General features: G+C 38.4%; 1 protein-coding gene across 7 annotated transcripts in view; it reads left to right on the forward strand.

Annotated features, from left to right (window-relative positions):
* LOC134337450 (polypyrimidine tract-binding protein 1-like) overlaps window positions 1–13,586 on the forward strand; it is a 39,505-nt gene extending 25,919 nt beyond the window's left edge. For 4 of the 7 annotated variants that reach the window (XM_063032469.1, XM_063032468.1, XM_063032470.1 and 1 more), the window contains exons 9-15: window positions 417–491; window positions 3,004–3,155; window positions 6,089–6,122; window positions 6,529–6,621; window positions 9,206–9,422; window positions 10,353–10,430; window positions 10,516–13,586. In XM_063032469.1, the coding sequence (XP_062888539.1) occupies window positions 417–491; window positions 3,004–3,155; window positions 6,089–6,122; window positions 6,529–6,621; window positions 9,206–9,422; window positions 10,353–10,430; window positions 10,516–10,648 (782 nt within the window). In that variant the 3' untranslated portion in view covers window positions 10,649–13,586. The remainder of the gene's footprint in view (window positions 1–416; window positions 492–3,003; window positions 3,156–6,088; window positions 6,123–6,528; window positions 6,622–9,205; window positions 9,423–10,352; window positions 10,431–10,515) is intronic. The other 3 variants (XM_063032472.1, XM_063032473.1, XM_063032471.1) reach the window with 1 other exon arrangement.
* The last annotated feature ends 159 nt before the right edge of the window (window positions 13,587–13,745 follow it).

Genomic DNA, 13,745 nt, shown 5'->3' on the forward strand with positions numbered 1-13,745 from the left:
CATAAAACAATGAAATTACTCACTACATTTTTTTTCCTTTTTGCAGGTTAGAGTTTTCCTTGTTGTAACTCCAGTGTTTAATGTGACTGTTACTTAAACAAACACACTTGTATTCATAATTTGTATTATGATCAAAGTACAGACTTTATCCTGAAGGCTCTCCTGAGAATTTTCCCCTCGTTTAAATTTAACTCTTGATAGATTTCACACTGAAACTCCCGTTAACATTTTGGTTACATTTGAGAATGCTTGTTTTTTTTTTACATAGGTTCTGGAAAGATGGCTGCTTGGTGACTTAATATATTTGATAGAATCCCAGTGTTTTTGAAACATTAAACAGGAGGTAACGGAAAGGGGTGGATTGTAAAAACCATTATTTTACTAGAAGTGCTCATGCAGGCTTGCTTTCTTACCAGGTGCACCAGGTATCATCTCCTCGCCTTATGGAGGTGGAACTGGTTTTCCTCCTGGTATTGCGTTCCAGCAAGCCGGTGAGTTGGTAACTTAGGAATTTTATCTCCAAGCTTACTGCATGCCAAACTTTTTGTATTTGGAACTGGAACTATGAATGACCAGGCAGGTTTTGGAACAAAACCAAGAGCAGGAGTGACCAAGTCCACTCTTAAGCTCTGCTTTTCATTATCTGACATTTTGATTCCCACATCCAAGAATTTCTCATTCTGAGATGTACCTGACTAAAGCAGGTGTTTTAATAGTAAATTATCAGTATTTTAAACAGTAAATATCCATTCTACTTAATCTGATTAAAATGTCCATTCTCCACCAGATTAGGCTCCCTTCAAACTTACTGAATTATCTCCTCTCGCCCTCCTGTTTAATTGAGAACAACCCTAGCTTACTGAATCGCTGGGGTTCCTTTGTTCCTCTCCATCATTTGGTAGCCTGTTGTTTAATGCTTATTCCCTTGCCTTGCTGCATTGTTCCACTCTTGTGCTTCCATTTTTTTATTTTTCAGCCCAGCTGACTGAGCCATCTCTGCTATTGAACCTTACCAGTTTTTTATGTTGTCTGTATTTTTTCACAGCTGTCCTTCTACTTCCTCCTGCTGAGGCAAATTTAAATACATTTTGGATTTTGCTAAAATCTGTGTGGACTGTTAGCAATTCTCCCTTGTTAACTTCTAGAACCTTTTACAGACGTTATTCAGATGTAGATCTACCCTTTGCATATCCGTGCTGTTACTGATTGATCTTCTAAACCTGGGGACCTCAGATCCCTCAGTTACTGGTAGGGGTGCCTGGCATTAAAGAAAAAGGTTAGGAAACCCTGTTTAGGTTAGGAAACGAAGAATTAGATTTGATTATATTCATTTTCCCACCACTTAATTAATTAGTACGCAGTTGACTCCTTTTACCCCTGCTGCTCATTTTAAGTAAGTCCTCCAGTCTTGACGTTCTTGTAGTCAGGACCATCAGAGCCCAGGATATATTTGCTCTAGACTTACACTTTCACATGGAACTAATTTTGCAGTACCTCACTCTATCCAGTCTGTTATTTCAAACAATATTGGCTTAGTTATCCTCTATGTACTACTTTAGTTTTTATTTTACTCAATTTTATTTCATATCCACCTGCTTTTCAGTTTCCCCTTCAAATTCAAGCTCGGTGGTTTAAAAAAAATACTAAGTTATGTTCAACTTCCTGCCTTTTACTTCTATTTTTAACCTTTGAATATAGTTATGAAAAGGAACAGTCTAACCCAGTGATGATCAACACTCTAGTGATGCACCTTCCAGGAGCCCAGCTTTGTTTCTTAAAACTAAATCTAGGATTTTCCCTCTGTACCACTTCCCTGTGTTGTTGGGCTTGCTGTATCTTGAATAAAGTTCTCCCAACTACAGTTTAGGAATTCTGTACCCCAGCTAATATCAGCTCAATTAAAATCCCATGTTGCACTAAAGAAATTTACTTGCTCTGAATTGTACTGCACTGAACCCGACCTTTAGCCCGCTGTGTCTATGCTAACCATCACATACTATTGTCGTTTTCCAACACGGTCTGCAGTTAACTACCCATGGCATTTTAAGTGGTGATCTAAATACCATATTAATGTTGTAAGTGTATCTCACTGGTACCTCAGGCAGTTCATTTTAGAATATTCCTTTGATCTTCAGCTTCCCTGCTAATTTGTTGGTTCATTGCATGATCTAATAGTGCATCCTTTTTAACGCAGAATAATAGAGCACAGGAGCATGCCCTTCTGCATACACAATGTCTATATTTTTCCATTGTCACACATCCTTCATGTACCTGTCTGAGAGCCTTTTAAAACACCTCTGGTGTGTTTGATTTCACTGCCACCTTTGACAGATTTAAATTTACATTTGTCCTTTATCTCTGTATTTTGCATTAACCCCACTGCTGATTGTTTTAAAGAACAAATTTATTCCCATTTATTTCTGTATTCAAATATAGTTAGGATTTGCTACAAACTTCCCAAGGTATCTGTCTGATCACGATCTACTATGTCTCATTGCCAGTGCACTCTTTTGCTATGATTTAATGTAGCTAGTTTGGAACAATTTTGTTTTTATTGCTCATTTTTTTGACAACTTAATGGACTACCACAACATTTTAATTTTAATCGGAGAATGAAAGTGGATCAGAGTTCAGGTTCCAAGTTGGCTTGTCATTTAAAGGCATGGTGTGGGATAACTGGATGTGATAAATGGTTATCAACTGCTCTTGGGTGGCTTCTTTACTTAATTTTCAAGTCTTTCAAGAAACAGGCACTTCTTTCCCTCCCTAAATGTGTTTCATGCTGCTTGGTGTATAATAATCAATTTACATAACAGTTTTGCCATCTGTTTCCTCTTGCAGCAGACAAGATTGCATGTCCGAAGTAAACGGGCTTGAGCAGTGTATTTTCTGTCAATCCACAGCATTGAGTTTGGATACTCGCACTGTGTATGCCAATGATGTTTAATCATTGGGCTATTTTAAATACATTTTATGTAATAATTTCAGTGTCTTGTTTAATAGGTTTGTCTGTCCCAGGGGTTCATGGGGCCTTGGCTCCACTTGGCATGCCGTCAGCAGCTGCCGCAGCAGCAGCCGCAGCAAGTCGTATGGGGATTCCAGGCTTTGCCTCAGCAGCCAATGCTGTCCTGCTGGTCAGCAATCTGAATCCTGAGGTTAGTGTGATGTGAACAAATTTCTCTGCGCTTTTTTTTTACTTTGTCTTGTTTCTGTTAACTAGCTGAAACTAGTTCTCATTCAAGGGTCAAATGAGAAAATTGAACTTCCGCACAGTAGTTTAGCTGTCCTTCAAATTAAATTGCTTGAAAACATGCTTTTTTATTTTGACCAAATTTACCTTCAGTCTTAGTTTTACATTTAAATTAAATTTCAGTGGGGATTTTCATTAGGAAATGTGCTTTGAGCAGTCAGTACCTCACCCTTTTTGTCATACTGTTCCCCCACACATTGCTAATTTGTTTTATTCCTGTTTCAACAACTTGTAGTCTTTTGCACAACTACTCTAGCTTCCACTGTTTTTGGTTTACAGGTACAAATGCTCCCCCTTGTCCAGTTGGGAAATACAGTTAATCTCCCAACTTCTGTAATATGGTCCTGGAGTCTTGTTATGGTCTCCTGTGTAAGATAGCTGCTGCTCAGCTAGACATTCTGGAGTGACTTGGCATGATGTAATCTAACACCGTGTTTTTTGATTTCAGAAGAAACTTGTAGGAAAGTAAACGGATTGTAACAAAGCTATGGTTTGAGTTCTCTGTACATTCTTAACTGAATAGTGTTGAATCTAATCTCTGCACGTTTTGTTTTAATGTAACTTTCCACTGTTTTGACCTGTTTGTTTCTCTGACTGGTGCATCACTACTCCTCAGTAAGCTTCCTGGCATTTCTACATTTAGAGGATGAAGGCACGTTCTGATCTGGTACCGAAATTGTACTGAGATCATACCTTGCAGGAGACAGTGCAGTAAATCTGAACAGACTAATTGAGACCAGTGAAAAATTGTACTTTTTCTGATTTGGCTTAGTCCATTAATAAGTATGTAGGACCTGACTTGGCATTCTACCCAAAGCTCATTGAGGTTCTGTGGAAACTGGCTTCCTGCTGATCGCTAGCACAGGTCTTCTGGGCTTAACCAAAAGACTCTGGAGTTGAGTTCCTTCCCCAGATGTGCTATCTACCAAAGAAAGGGTAGTAGTTTATAAATTAATGGCATTCATTTTTTTTCCCTTTTTTTTCTGAACACTATTAATTTAGATAAATTTCTGTCCACAGCTTTTGGCACAATTTTCACAGGTAGATATTGCATCCAAAATCCATGGAAGTTGGGCTCCCTGAATGGGTGCCATGGGTGGGACAAAAGCAGGGGGTAGTAGCCTGTCAAGTCAGCAGGAGCTCCTCCGATGTTTGTCTCTGAAAGCCACTTGTTCTAATCAGAAACACTGCTTTCACCTTGAAGATCTGATTCTTTAGGATATTTGTTCTTAACTTGTCTCACTTATCATTGACCAATTATGGTGATTTTTGCTGCAGTTGTTCCAGAACTACAGATTTGTGTAGTTGAAGTTAGTGTTCCTTGAAATACATAGTGTGTTTGTGTTGTATAAACCCTGTAGTTTTGTTTGATAGTCATAACAGCTATCAAATTTCTTTACATACATTAGCCATTTTCTCTCACTTGACCCTATAGCCTTAGTGTATAGCATGGTGTTTCAAATGCTCATTTAAATGTACAAATTCAGTAACCCTTCACAATGTGTTACAGATTTCAAGCACTCTCAGGTTAGGTTTAAGCTTCCCATTTAGTTCAGGTTTATGTTTCTGGTGAAAGACACCCCTGCTAAGGTGAAAAGTTCCCTACTATCTATTCCGTATTATAGTTTTGTATACCTCTGACAGACCACCTTTATTTTCCTGCATGCCAAGAAAAACAAATCAGCATCTCTATCCCCTTCACTAACCTGGTTGAAATGTTTATAACTATTTTGTCAATGTTTTTGTCTTCATGAAATAGTGTTGGGTGGGCATTTCAGATGACAGGTGTTTTCCACTTTTTTTCATTTAGTTTCTTTCATCTCCATTTACTGGGCTTTGTTGGAGGCCTGTGCTGGCTCTTTGTAAGCCAATCCAGTCATTTGCTGTGTTTTCCCTTAAATTTGAGACAACAGTAACAGTAAATTCCTGTGGTATTCCTTGCTGCTTCTCCCAATGACATTCTCTGCCTGTCCCAAAGGATTTAGCTAATTTTTAGCCCATATTTGGAGAAAAGCTAACAATCTTAAAAACAATTATACCTGTGACATTTTGGGAGGTTGTACTTGTATATTGCTAAGTGATTTGAGTTACAAGATGTCTATAAAAGCAGTTTTTAAAGTTCTGCAAGTTGTTTGGGTAAGCATTGACTGCCATTGTATTTTAAGGAAGTGGGGCATTAAGTAAAATTTCATATGAGCCTTGATTAAATTCGGCCCAAGTGATATGTTGGAACCTGTTTTTTTTAATGGACCAGAGTATTTATACATTTGGTAACTTGCTGTGTAAACTGCTTTTCAACTGAATGTAGTGTTTTCTTAGTAATCCTTTGTCCTTCAGGAGTGTTGTTGAGATTCAGTACTCTGCAGCTGTGAATATTATTATTTTAAATGGCTTTAGATAGTGAAATAATCTCCTTAATTTTTTTTATTTAGTCTTTTCCTTTAGCATGCATTCCTCTTGCGTGAAGTAATAAGCTTTTAATTTTGTGAAATAATGGGAAAGAATTCATTTATCAACCAGATGGAACACTACATTTCTCATGTGTACTGACCTGTTTTATGCTACTTTTTTCTTTCCTTCCCTTCCCCATCCCGTTCTCCCTCCCCTGCCCTTGATATGGATTCCTTTGTGAACTGACTGCACGGTCCCCATGCTTCCTGTGTTTCAACAATGCTCTTCGGACCAAACTGCCCCTCAATTAACCATCTTGAACCATGAACCAATTCACCATTCTGTGGGAACCACCCTTCGTTGTGGATGATTCGTTCCATCTTCGTTCTCCTTCGATTCCTTTCCTCTTCCTGTCTTCCGCTGCCTTGCTCTGCTGTCCTTCTAAAGAGAGTTACGCCCCAATGCCTCTTTATTCTTTTCGGTATGTTATTGTTAGCACTTTATTATCTGTTTCAGTATTTCTTGTTTAAAACTTTTATATTTGAAGTTTGTGGTTTGCTATTTCAATGCATAATTTCAGTTGAACTATAATTTTGACAGTTTGATTCTTTGATTTGCATATAATGCTCAGTAATGCATGTTTGGGTGCTTTGCATGTCTTTGTAATCATAACTTGTAGATGAAATAAATTTCTGTGACATTAATAGTTTGACACTAAATTTCATACTTTTGAAGGCTATGGTTTTCATAGCAATCTAAGTTCTGAATTTTGCTAACTGGGGAAAAAATGAATAATTGAATTTTGAAAAGCTGGTTGTCAGTGACTTGAATCTTGGTTAATGGAAGTCATTAGTGTCCCCTGCTAACTTTCCTTGTCCTTGGTTAAGGAGTATATGGTGATGTGCAGCGTGTGAAGATACTCTTCAACAAGAAAGAAAATGCCTTGGTTCAAATGTTTGACTGTACTCAAGCACAGCTGGGTAAGTCTTCAAGTACCACCTTGAACTAAAAAGCATTTTAATTTGTTTTTCTGCACATTCCTGGGATGAAAATTGAATCACTGGAGAGTGTCTGAATTGTTCTAATTCCTACTCTCCAGGCCCATAGAAGACACAATGTCAAGTCATAACTATAGTCCACTTATCCTTTTATTTTTAATAAGATCCAGGGACTCAAATGACTCAAGGCATGCAAAAGTTTGGGCACCCCGGTCAAAATTTCTGTTACTGTGAATAGTTAAGTGAGTAGAAGATGAACTGGTCTCCAAAAGTCACAAAGTTAAAGATGAAACATTCTTTTCAACATTTTAAGCATGATTAGTGTATTATTTTTGTTTTGTGTTGAGCACCTGGCCAAGTGGTTAAGGCGTTCATCTAGTTATCTCAAGGTCGCTAGTTCAAGCCTCAGCTGTGGCAGCATGTTTGTGCCCTTGAGCAAGGCACTTAATCACACATTGCTCTAGTCTGTGCGAGGAGTGGCGCCCCACCCAGACTTCCAATCTGCGTCTTGTAAGGCATGAAAATGCCCGACGCAGGCCTCTCATGGTCTCAGTCGACGTTCCCTCTCCCTCCCCCCCACCTTTGTTTTGTACAATTTTAGAGTGGTAAAAGAAAGGAGCACCATGCAAAAGTCTGGGCACCCCAAGAGATTTGAGCTCTCAGATAACCTTTACCAAGGTTTCAGACCTTAATTAGCTTGTTAGGGCTATGGCTTGTTCGCAGTCATAGTTAGGAAAGGCCAGGTGATGAATATTTCAAAGCTTTATAAATACCCTGACTCCTCAAACCTTGTCCCAGCAATCAGCAGTCATGGGCTCCTAAGCAGCTGCCTAGCACTCTGAAAATTAAAATAAATGATGCCCACAAAGCAAGAGAAGTCTATAAGGAGATAACAAAGTGTTTTCAGGTAGCCATTTTCTCAGTTCGTAATGTAATTAAGAAATGGCAGTTAACAGGAACAGTGGAGGTCAAGTTGAGGTCTGGAAGACCAAAAAAACTTTCTGAGAGAAATGCTTGTAGGATTGCTAGAAAGGCAAATCAAAATCCCCGTTTGACTGCAAAAGACCTTCAGGAAGATTTAGTAGACTCTGGAGTGGTAGTGCATTGTTCTACTATGCAGAGACACCTGCACAAATATGACCTTCATGGAAGAGTCATCAGAAGAAAACCTTTCCTGTGTCCTCACCACAAAATTCAGCGTCAGAAGTTTGCAAAGAAACATCTAAACAAGCCTGGTACATTTTGGAAACAAGTCCTGTGGACTGATGAAGTTAAAACAGAACTTTTTGGCTGCAGTGAGCAAAGGTATGTTTGGAGAAGGGTGCAGAATTTCATGAAAAGAACACCTCTCCGACTGTTAAGCATGGGGGTGGATCGATCATGCTTTGGGCTTGTGTTGCAGCCAGTGGCATGGGGAACATTTCAGTAGTAGAGGGAAGAATGAATTCACTTAAATACTAGCAAATTCTGGAAGCAAACATCACACCGTCTGTTAAAAAGCTGAAGATGAAAAGAGGATGACTTCTACAACAGGATAATGATCCTAAACACACCTCAAAATCCACAATGGACTACCTCAAGAGGCACAAGCTGAAGGTTTTGTCATGGCCCTCACAGCCCCCTGACTGAGAATCATTGAGAATCTGTGGATAGACCTCAAAAGAGCAGTGCAAGAATCTCACAGAACTAGAAGCCTTTTGAAGGAAGTATGGGTGAAAATCCCCCAAACAAGAATTGAAAAGACTCTTAGCTGGCTACAGAAAGCGTTTACAAGCTATGAGACTCGCCAAAGTGTGTGTTACTAAGTACTGACCATGCAGGGTGCCCAAACTTTTACTTCCAGCCCTTTTCCCTTTTTGTTATTTTGAAACTGTAAAAGATAGAAATAAAAAAGTAATCTTAAAGTATTAAAGAAATGTGTCATCTTTATGCCTTTTGGAAGTCAGTTCATCTTTTGCTCACTTAGCTATTCACAGTAGCAGAAATTTTGACCAGGGTGCCCAAACTTTTTGCATGCCACTAAGTAGTGGACTCCTTGTACCTATTGAATGTGTTCTTTTACCTCAGTGATTCATTTGCACTGACTGATTCCCTCACTATCCAAAAGATCTGATTGCTGTGATGAATTTACTTATCTAATTAACACCTCCAATGCAAAAATTTCTCCCGTTTTAGTCCTGAAAGGCCAATCTCTTTTGAAACTGTTAAATAAAAGGTGAGGCTTGCTCAATCTGTAGGCAAGGAGACGGAGTTAATGTCCGGATACATTCTTCAGTCTGGACACATTCTGCCATTTTCTCATGATAAAGCCCTTAAGTACCAATCTTGTAAATTTTATTTTACTTCAATTGCAGGTCATTGGCTGGATCCATTAGTCTCATTACCCCTCCTTGTGTATATTATATACCTGATTTTCTCCAAAGATTCTAGCATATTACCTACTAATACCAGGCTAATGAAGTTCTTGTTCTGTTTTTCTCTCGCTTTATTTGTTCCATTCTAACTCAGATGTGCTGCTATCATTTATGTCCAAATTGTGAGTTTATTTGATTGGTCTTTTCTCTAGCTATGAGCCACTTAAATGGTCAAAGGCTTCATGGGAAGGCAATGCGTGTAACCATGTCCAAACACCAGACTGTACAGCTTCCTCGTGAGGGCCAGGAGGACCAGGGACTGACTAAGGATTACAGCAGCTCACCTCTGCATCGTTTCAAGAAACCTGGATCAAAAAATTTCCAGAATATCTTCCCTCCTTCTGCCACCCTTCATCTCTCCAATATCCCGTAAGTGTGATCATTTTCTGAATTAGTATTGAATGTTTCTGATCAGTTGTTTGTAATGTGCAGTTATGACTTCTGACTGGTATTGAAAAATAATCAATATCCAGAATACTTTAGAAGTTTTTTTTAAAAAGTAATGTCCTTGATTCATCTAAGCAGTGCTAAGTGTAAATGGTATAGTGGTGTCTTGCGCACAGGCGTGTCACATAATCACAGGTTACAGCATAGATGGAAGCTACTTGGTGCATTAAGACCATTCTGGATCTATGTAAGTGCTTGCCTTATTTGAAAATTAAGCCAACCAAAGTTTACCTGATTATCTTCATAGCAAATTAAGTATACAATATGGTCTCTATTGCTTTTGGACTTTGGTTTCTGTCAGCCTTGAATAGTCGAGTAGGCCAGTTGGTACTTTGAGCTGTCTGACACATTGACTGGGAGAGCCTGTATGGTTAATAACAGTCAGTGCTATTGCTGTGAGCTCATGGATTGTGCTTTGGCTGTACCTTACTCCCTTCTGTGCCTTCTGTTTGTGGCACCCTGTACTTGGGACTTTTGCCATTCAGTCCTCATTGATTTCCCAGAAAGCCCAAGTGGATATGGTTCGTCTTTTATACAGTGTTTTCTACACCATTCATGCATACATCATGCTTTGGCATTATAACACTGGCAGTCTATTCACACCAAAGTCCCACATGCAACAATTGGATACAAAACCTGGTGAATAGTGATGGGGATAAATATTGGCTGGGATTAGCTCTTACAGTGCAATGCATCCATCAAGGCGTACTGTTTAAATCTAGCACAGGGAATAGTTGGATCAACACCTTGGTTGTTACCTGTTTTGGAGCAGCAGTGCTTGGGCTTGGCTGGTGAAACGTGTTGATTGAATTGATGAGAGTTCACTATCAATGGGATTCTCATTTCTTTCAGACCTTCAGTTACTGAAGAGGATCTAAAGATGCTCTTCTCAACCACAACAGGCATGGTTAAGGCATTCAAGTTCTTCCAGTAAGTCATGTTTTCTTACTCAGTTTTTCATTGAACTTTGTGGGGTTTAACTGGCGTTGTTGAAAATTTTTGTTTGTGCTTTTAGGAAGGATCGCAAGATGGCTCTCATCCAGATGAGTTCAGTGGAAGAGGCAATCCAAGCCCTTATTGATCTTCATAATCATGATCTTGGGGAAAATCACCATCTCAGAGTTTCTTTCTCCAAGTCAACTATTTGAAGTTTTGACATGGATTTCCAGCCATTTCCTGGAGTCCAGTTTGGCCAATGGGCACAATGATTCTTTTTATTCCAGAGACACCACTAAACCTCAGAGCAGCTGCAGAGCTGAAAAATTACCCAAAAGTGACCACAGTTCTTTATTTTTGAGAAAAGTTTGCTGCAATGACATCCTATCTTTTTAGGTAGCAGTGCTGCCAGTCCCAGTTAGTTTATCACTGATTGGCTTATGCTAATATTACACTTTACCATTTGAAATTCTTCCAAAAGTTTACAAAATGCAAATATATCTCTTCTGGATTACCCAATGCTGCACCTAATTTCAGGTTGTATAATACACCTTTTTGAATTTTTTAAATCACCCTCACCCCTTTCCCTTTGGGTATCCATACCACTATAATACAGAAGTGTGGATAATTTAAGCATATTTTCATTTAAATGATTACTCTGTGCCTTAATGTCTTAATGAAACATGGGCCATTTTGAAATTGAGTCTGTTTCTGGTTGTATGTTTTAGAGTTTGTACAAGCAATGTTTGCTGCCTGTTTTCTCTTAAATGTTGTCGTTATTCAACTGACGGGAGGGTGGGGAGGTCGTAGGTTTGAATTAGCCTAAAATTGACCATTGTATCCGAAGTTTGCTGTCCTCTATCCATCCAACTCAAGTGTGTTGTATATGTTTAATTGAAGCAGTGCAGATATGAGAGTTGCTACAGGCAGCTGTATTTCTCAGCCAGCAAGAATTTTTGTTCAGAAATGATATTTTTAGTTGAAGCTGTCAGTTTTTTTGAAAAGAATTATCTATATATGTTCTATTGGATTTCACTGAATGAGCTGGTAGATTAAAGGGCACACTTCAAGTAATTGGATGGATATTAACGTAATGCATTTTCTTAAGGAAAAGGCAGCTATTTGGCAATCCCACGTCTCCAGGCCCCACCTAGGCGTGTTAAGTTGTAGCCTCCATACAGAAGATCTTGATTATGTTAATAATCCTAGCTAGTGGTGACCTTCCTGGAGGAAATTGTACTATCCTGCTTTGCAAAGAAAAGTGCCCACCTCATAACCTGGAACAGTCCCAATATTGAATGGTCTAAACTTGTTGCCTTCTATATTCAGTATCTATCTGTATTTTATAGTTGGGGTGTGTTTTATTATCTTAATCCATAGAATGTGTATTTTCTACCTTGTATCTTAGATTTTTTTTTATTTTAATCATTTTTGAGCTGAAGTTTCTGTTCTTCACACCTCCATTAAGTGAGCAAACCTAGTGTGATGTCAGTTTTCTGCAGTGTGCACTGGCACCTGCTAATTCATTTGGGAACTGCTGAAATGCTGACATTGGTGTGCAGTTTTTTAGTTGTATTTGGTAAACTGCTTTCATTTTATTTTTTGCTCTTCGATAAATCTGTCTTTTTGCTACCCAATATTTCATTCCATTTTTATCCTGCGTAGTTCCCTTATGCATGAATACAGCGTTGTTAAAGAGGGTCCTATTACTGGCTGTTCACTATAGTACTTGAGTCTGCTGATGCAGAAACTGGATGTTGGCCTCTTTGGGCATTGGTTTTGACTTCATACTGTTGTTGTGCACTTCAGTACAATCAGACACTTGTTACCTATTATTTCCTTTAGGTTGCTAGCAAAGTACAGCAGGTGGGAGGGCTACTGGTCCTCCTGTATGGTAATACGGGATAGATGCGTAGATTTTCCACCAAATAACCGGTAGTCTCCCACTGAGTTGTCACACTGTTGGCAAGATTTTGACTTGTTGAGATTCATTTTACAAATCTGGTTTAGTTTGACCTGGGAATTGCAGAACTGTAAGGTTGAATTGGTGAGCCTTGTCACAGCAGTGCTACCACATTGAAGTGTTATGACAATTTGCTGCAGTCTTTTTTTAAATTTTGGACGGTTAAGGACTTTGCTTGCTTAACTTGGCATGACTTGTGGATTTTGTAGCATTTTCATGCCCTTTTGGAATGTACTGAGTCCTAACTTTTATTGAAATGCTAATGGTCTTTAATCATCCATTACTGAAAACTAGTTTCTTAGCACTTAGATTAAAATTATCTGTAATTGTTTTCCCGTTGTCAAAGTGTAACTCTCTGTTTTTCCTTGTAGTGGCAAAGAGAAAAAAAGTCAAATCCAAACATTCCATAATATGGGCAAAATGCTGGAGTCATAACAAGAATATTTGTGCTTTGGACTGATTGTGTGTAAGAAAGCTCATTAATGACCATATTCATCTTGTGCCTAAAACTATTAAATGAGCAATAGTTTACTTTAAGGAAAGATTGTTCAGTGAATGACATATGTCAGTGGATTTTTAGGGTTTTGTTTTCAGGGTTTCATGGACCAAAGTTGTTGTGCCTTCTGAAGTCTTAGTTCTTCACATTTTACAATTCCTCCTCTAGCCCTCGTATTATTGTAATACTGCATTGTGCACCTAGGATGGTGGCTGTATGCTTAGTGGATTCAATCTTTGTTACTGGTTTTTTATGCTGTTTACTTGATGTATGCAGCCTTCAGACAAAAATACACCACCACTATTTTTTTGTCTTTCTTTAAAGAAATATTCCCTCTTTTCAGCTGTAAAGAATGTTTGAAAAAGGTGTAAATATTCATACTTTTTTACCTAGAGAGGCTAAGGGGAACAAAACCGGTTTTTATATGGAAGCATTGTCTTGTATATTTTGATTAAAAGAAACAGCTGTCAGGTTTCATATGTAAAAGGGTTTTTCAGAAAACAATTCCTCTTCTATTGAGAAGAAATGTTTGTAATGCAAAGAAAATTAAAATAATTTTCTAATGAATTTGTAGCTGTATGAATGCATTCACCAATGTACACTGTTTCAGATTATGCAATTTTCTTTTACTACCGTCAACAGCTCTGGCCAATGTAGTACTTGCTTCTTCAATAAACTGCTTCATTCTTTATTTTTCTGACTTTTTTGTGTCTGGTTGCTGTTCCTTTATCTAAGTGTTTCAGCTCATCTTGTTTGTAACTGTCATCATAGCTACTAAGGGCTTATTTTAACTGCCTCAGTATGTGGGAAAATTGCATTGCTGTTTCCATGTGAGCAGTTTTCTGTTTTC

This window comes from Mobula hypostoma, chromosome 24 (genome assembly GCF_963921235.1).
Source record: "Mobula hypostoma chromosome 24, sMobHyp1.1, whole genome shotgun sequence".
Classification (NCBI taxonomy): Eukaryota; Metazoa; Chordata; class Chondrichthyes; order Myliobatiformes; family Myliobatidae; genus Mobula; species Mobula hypostoma.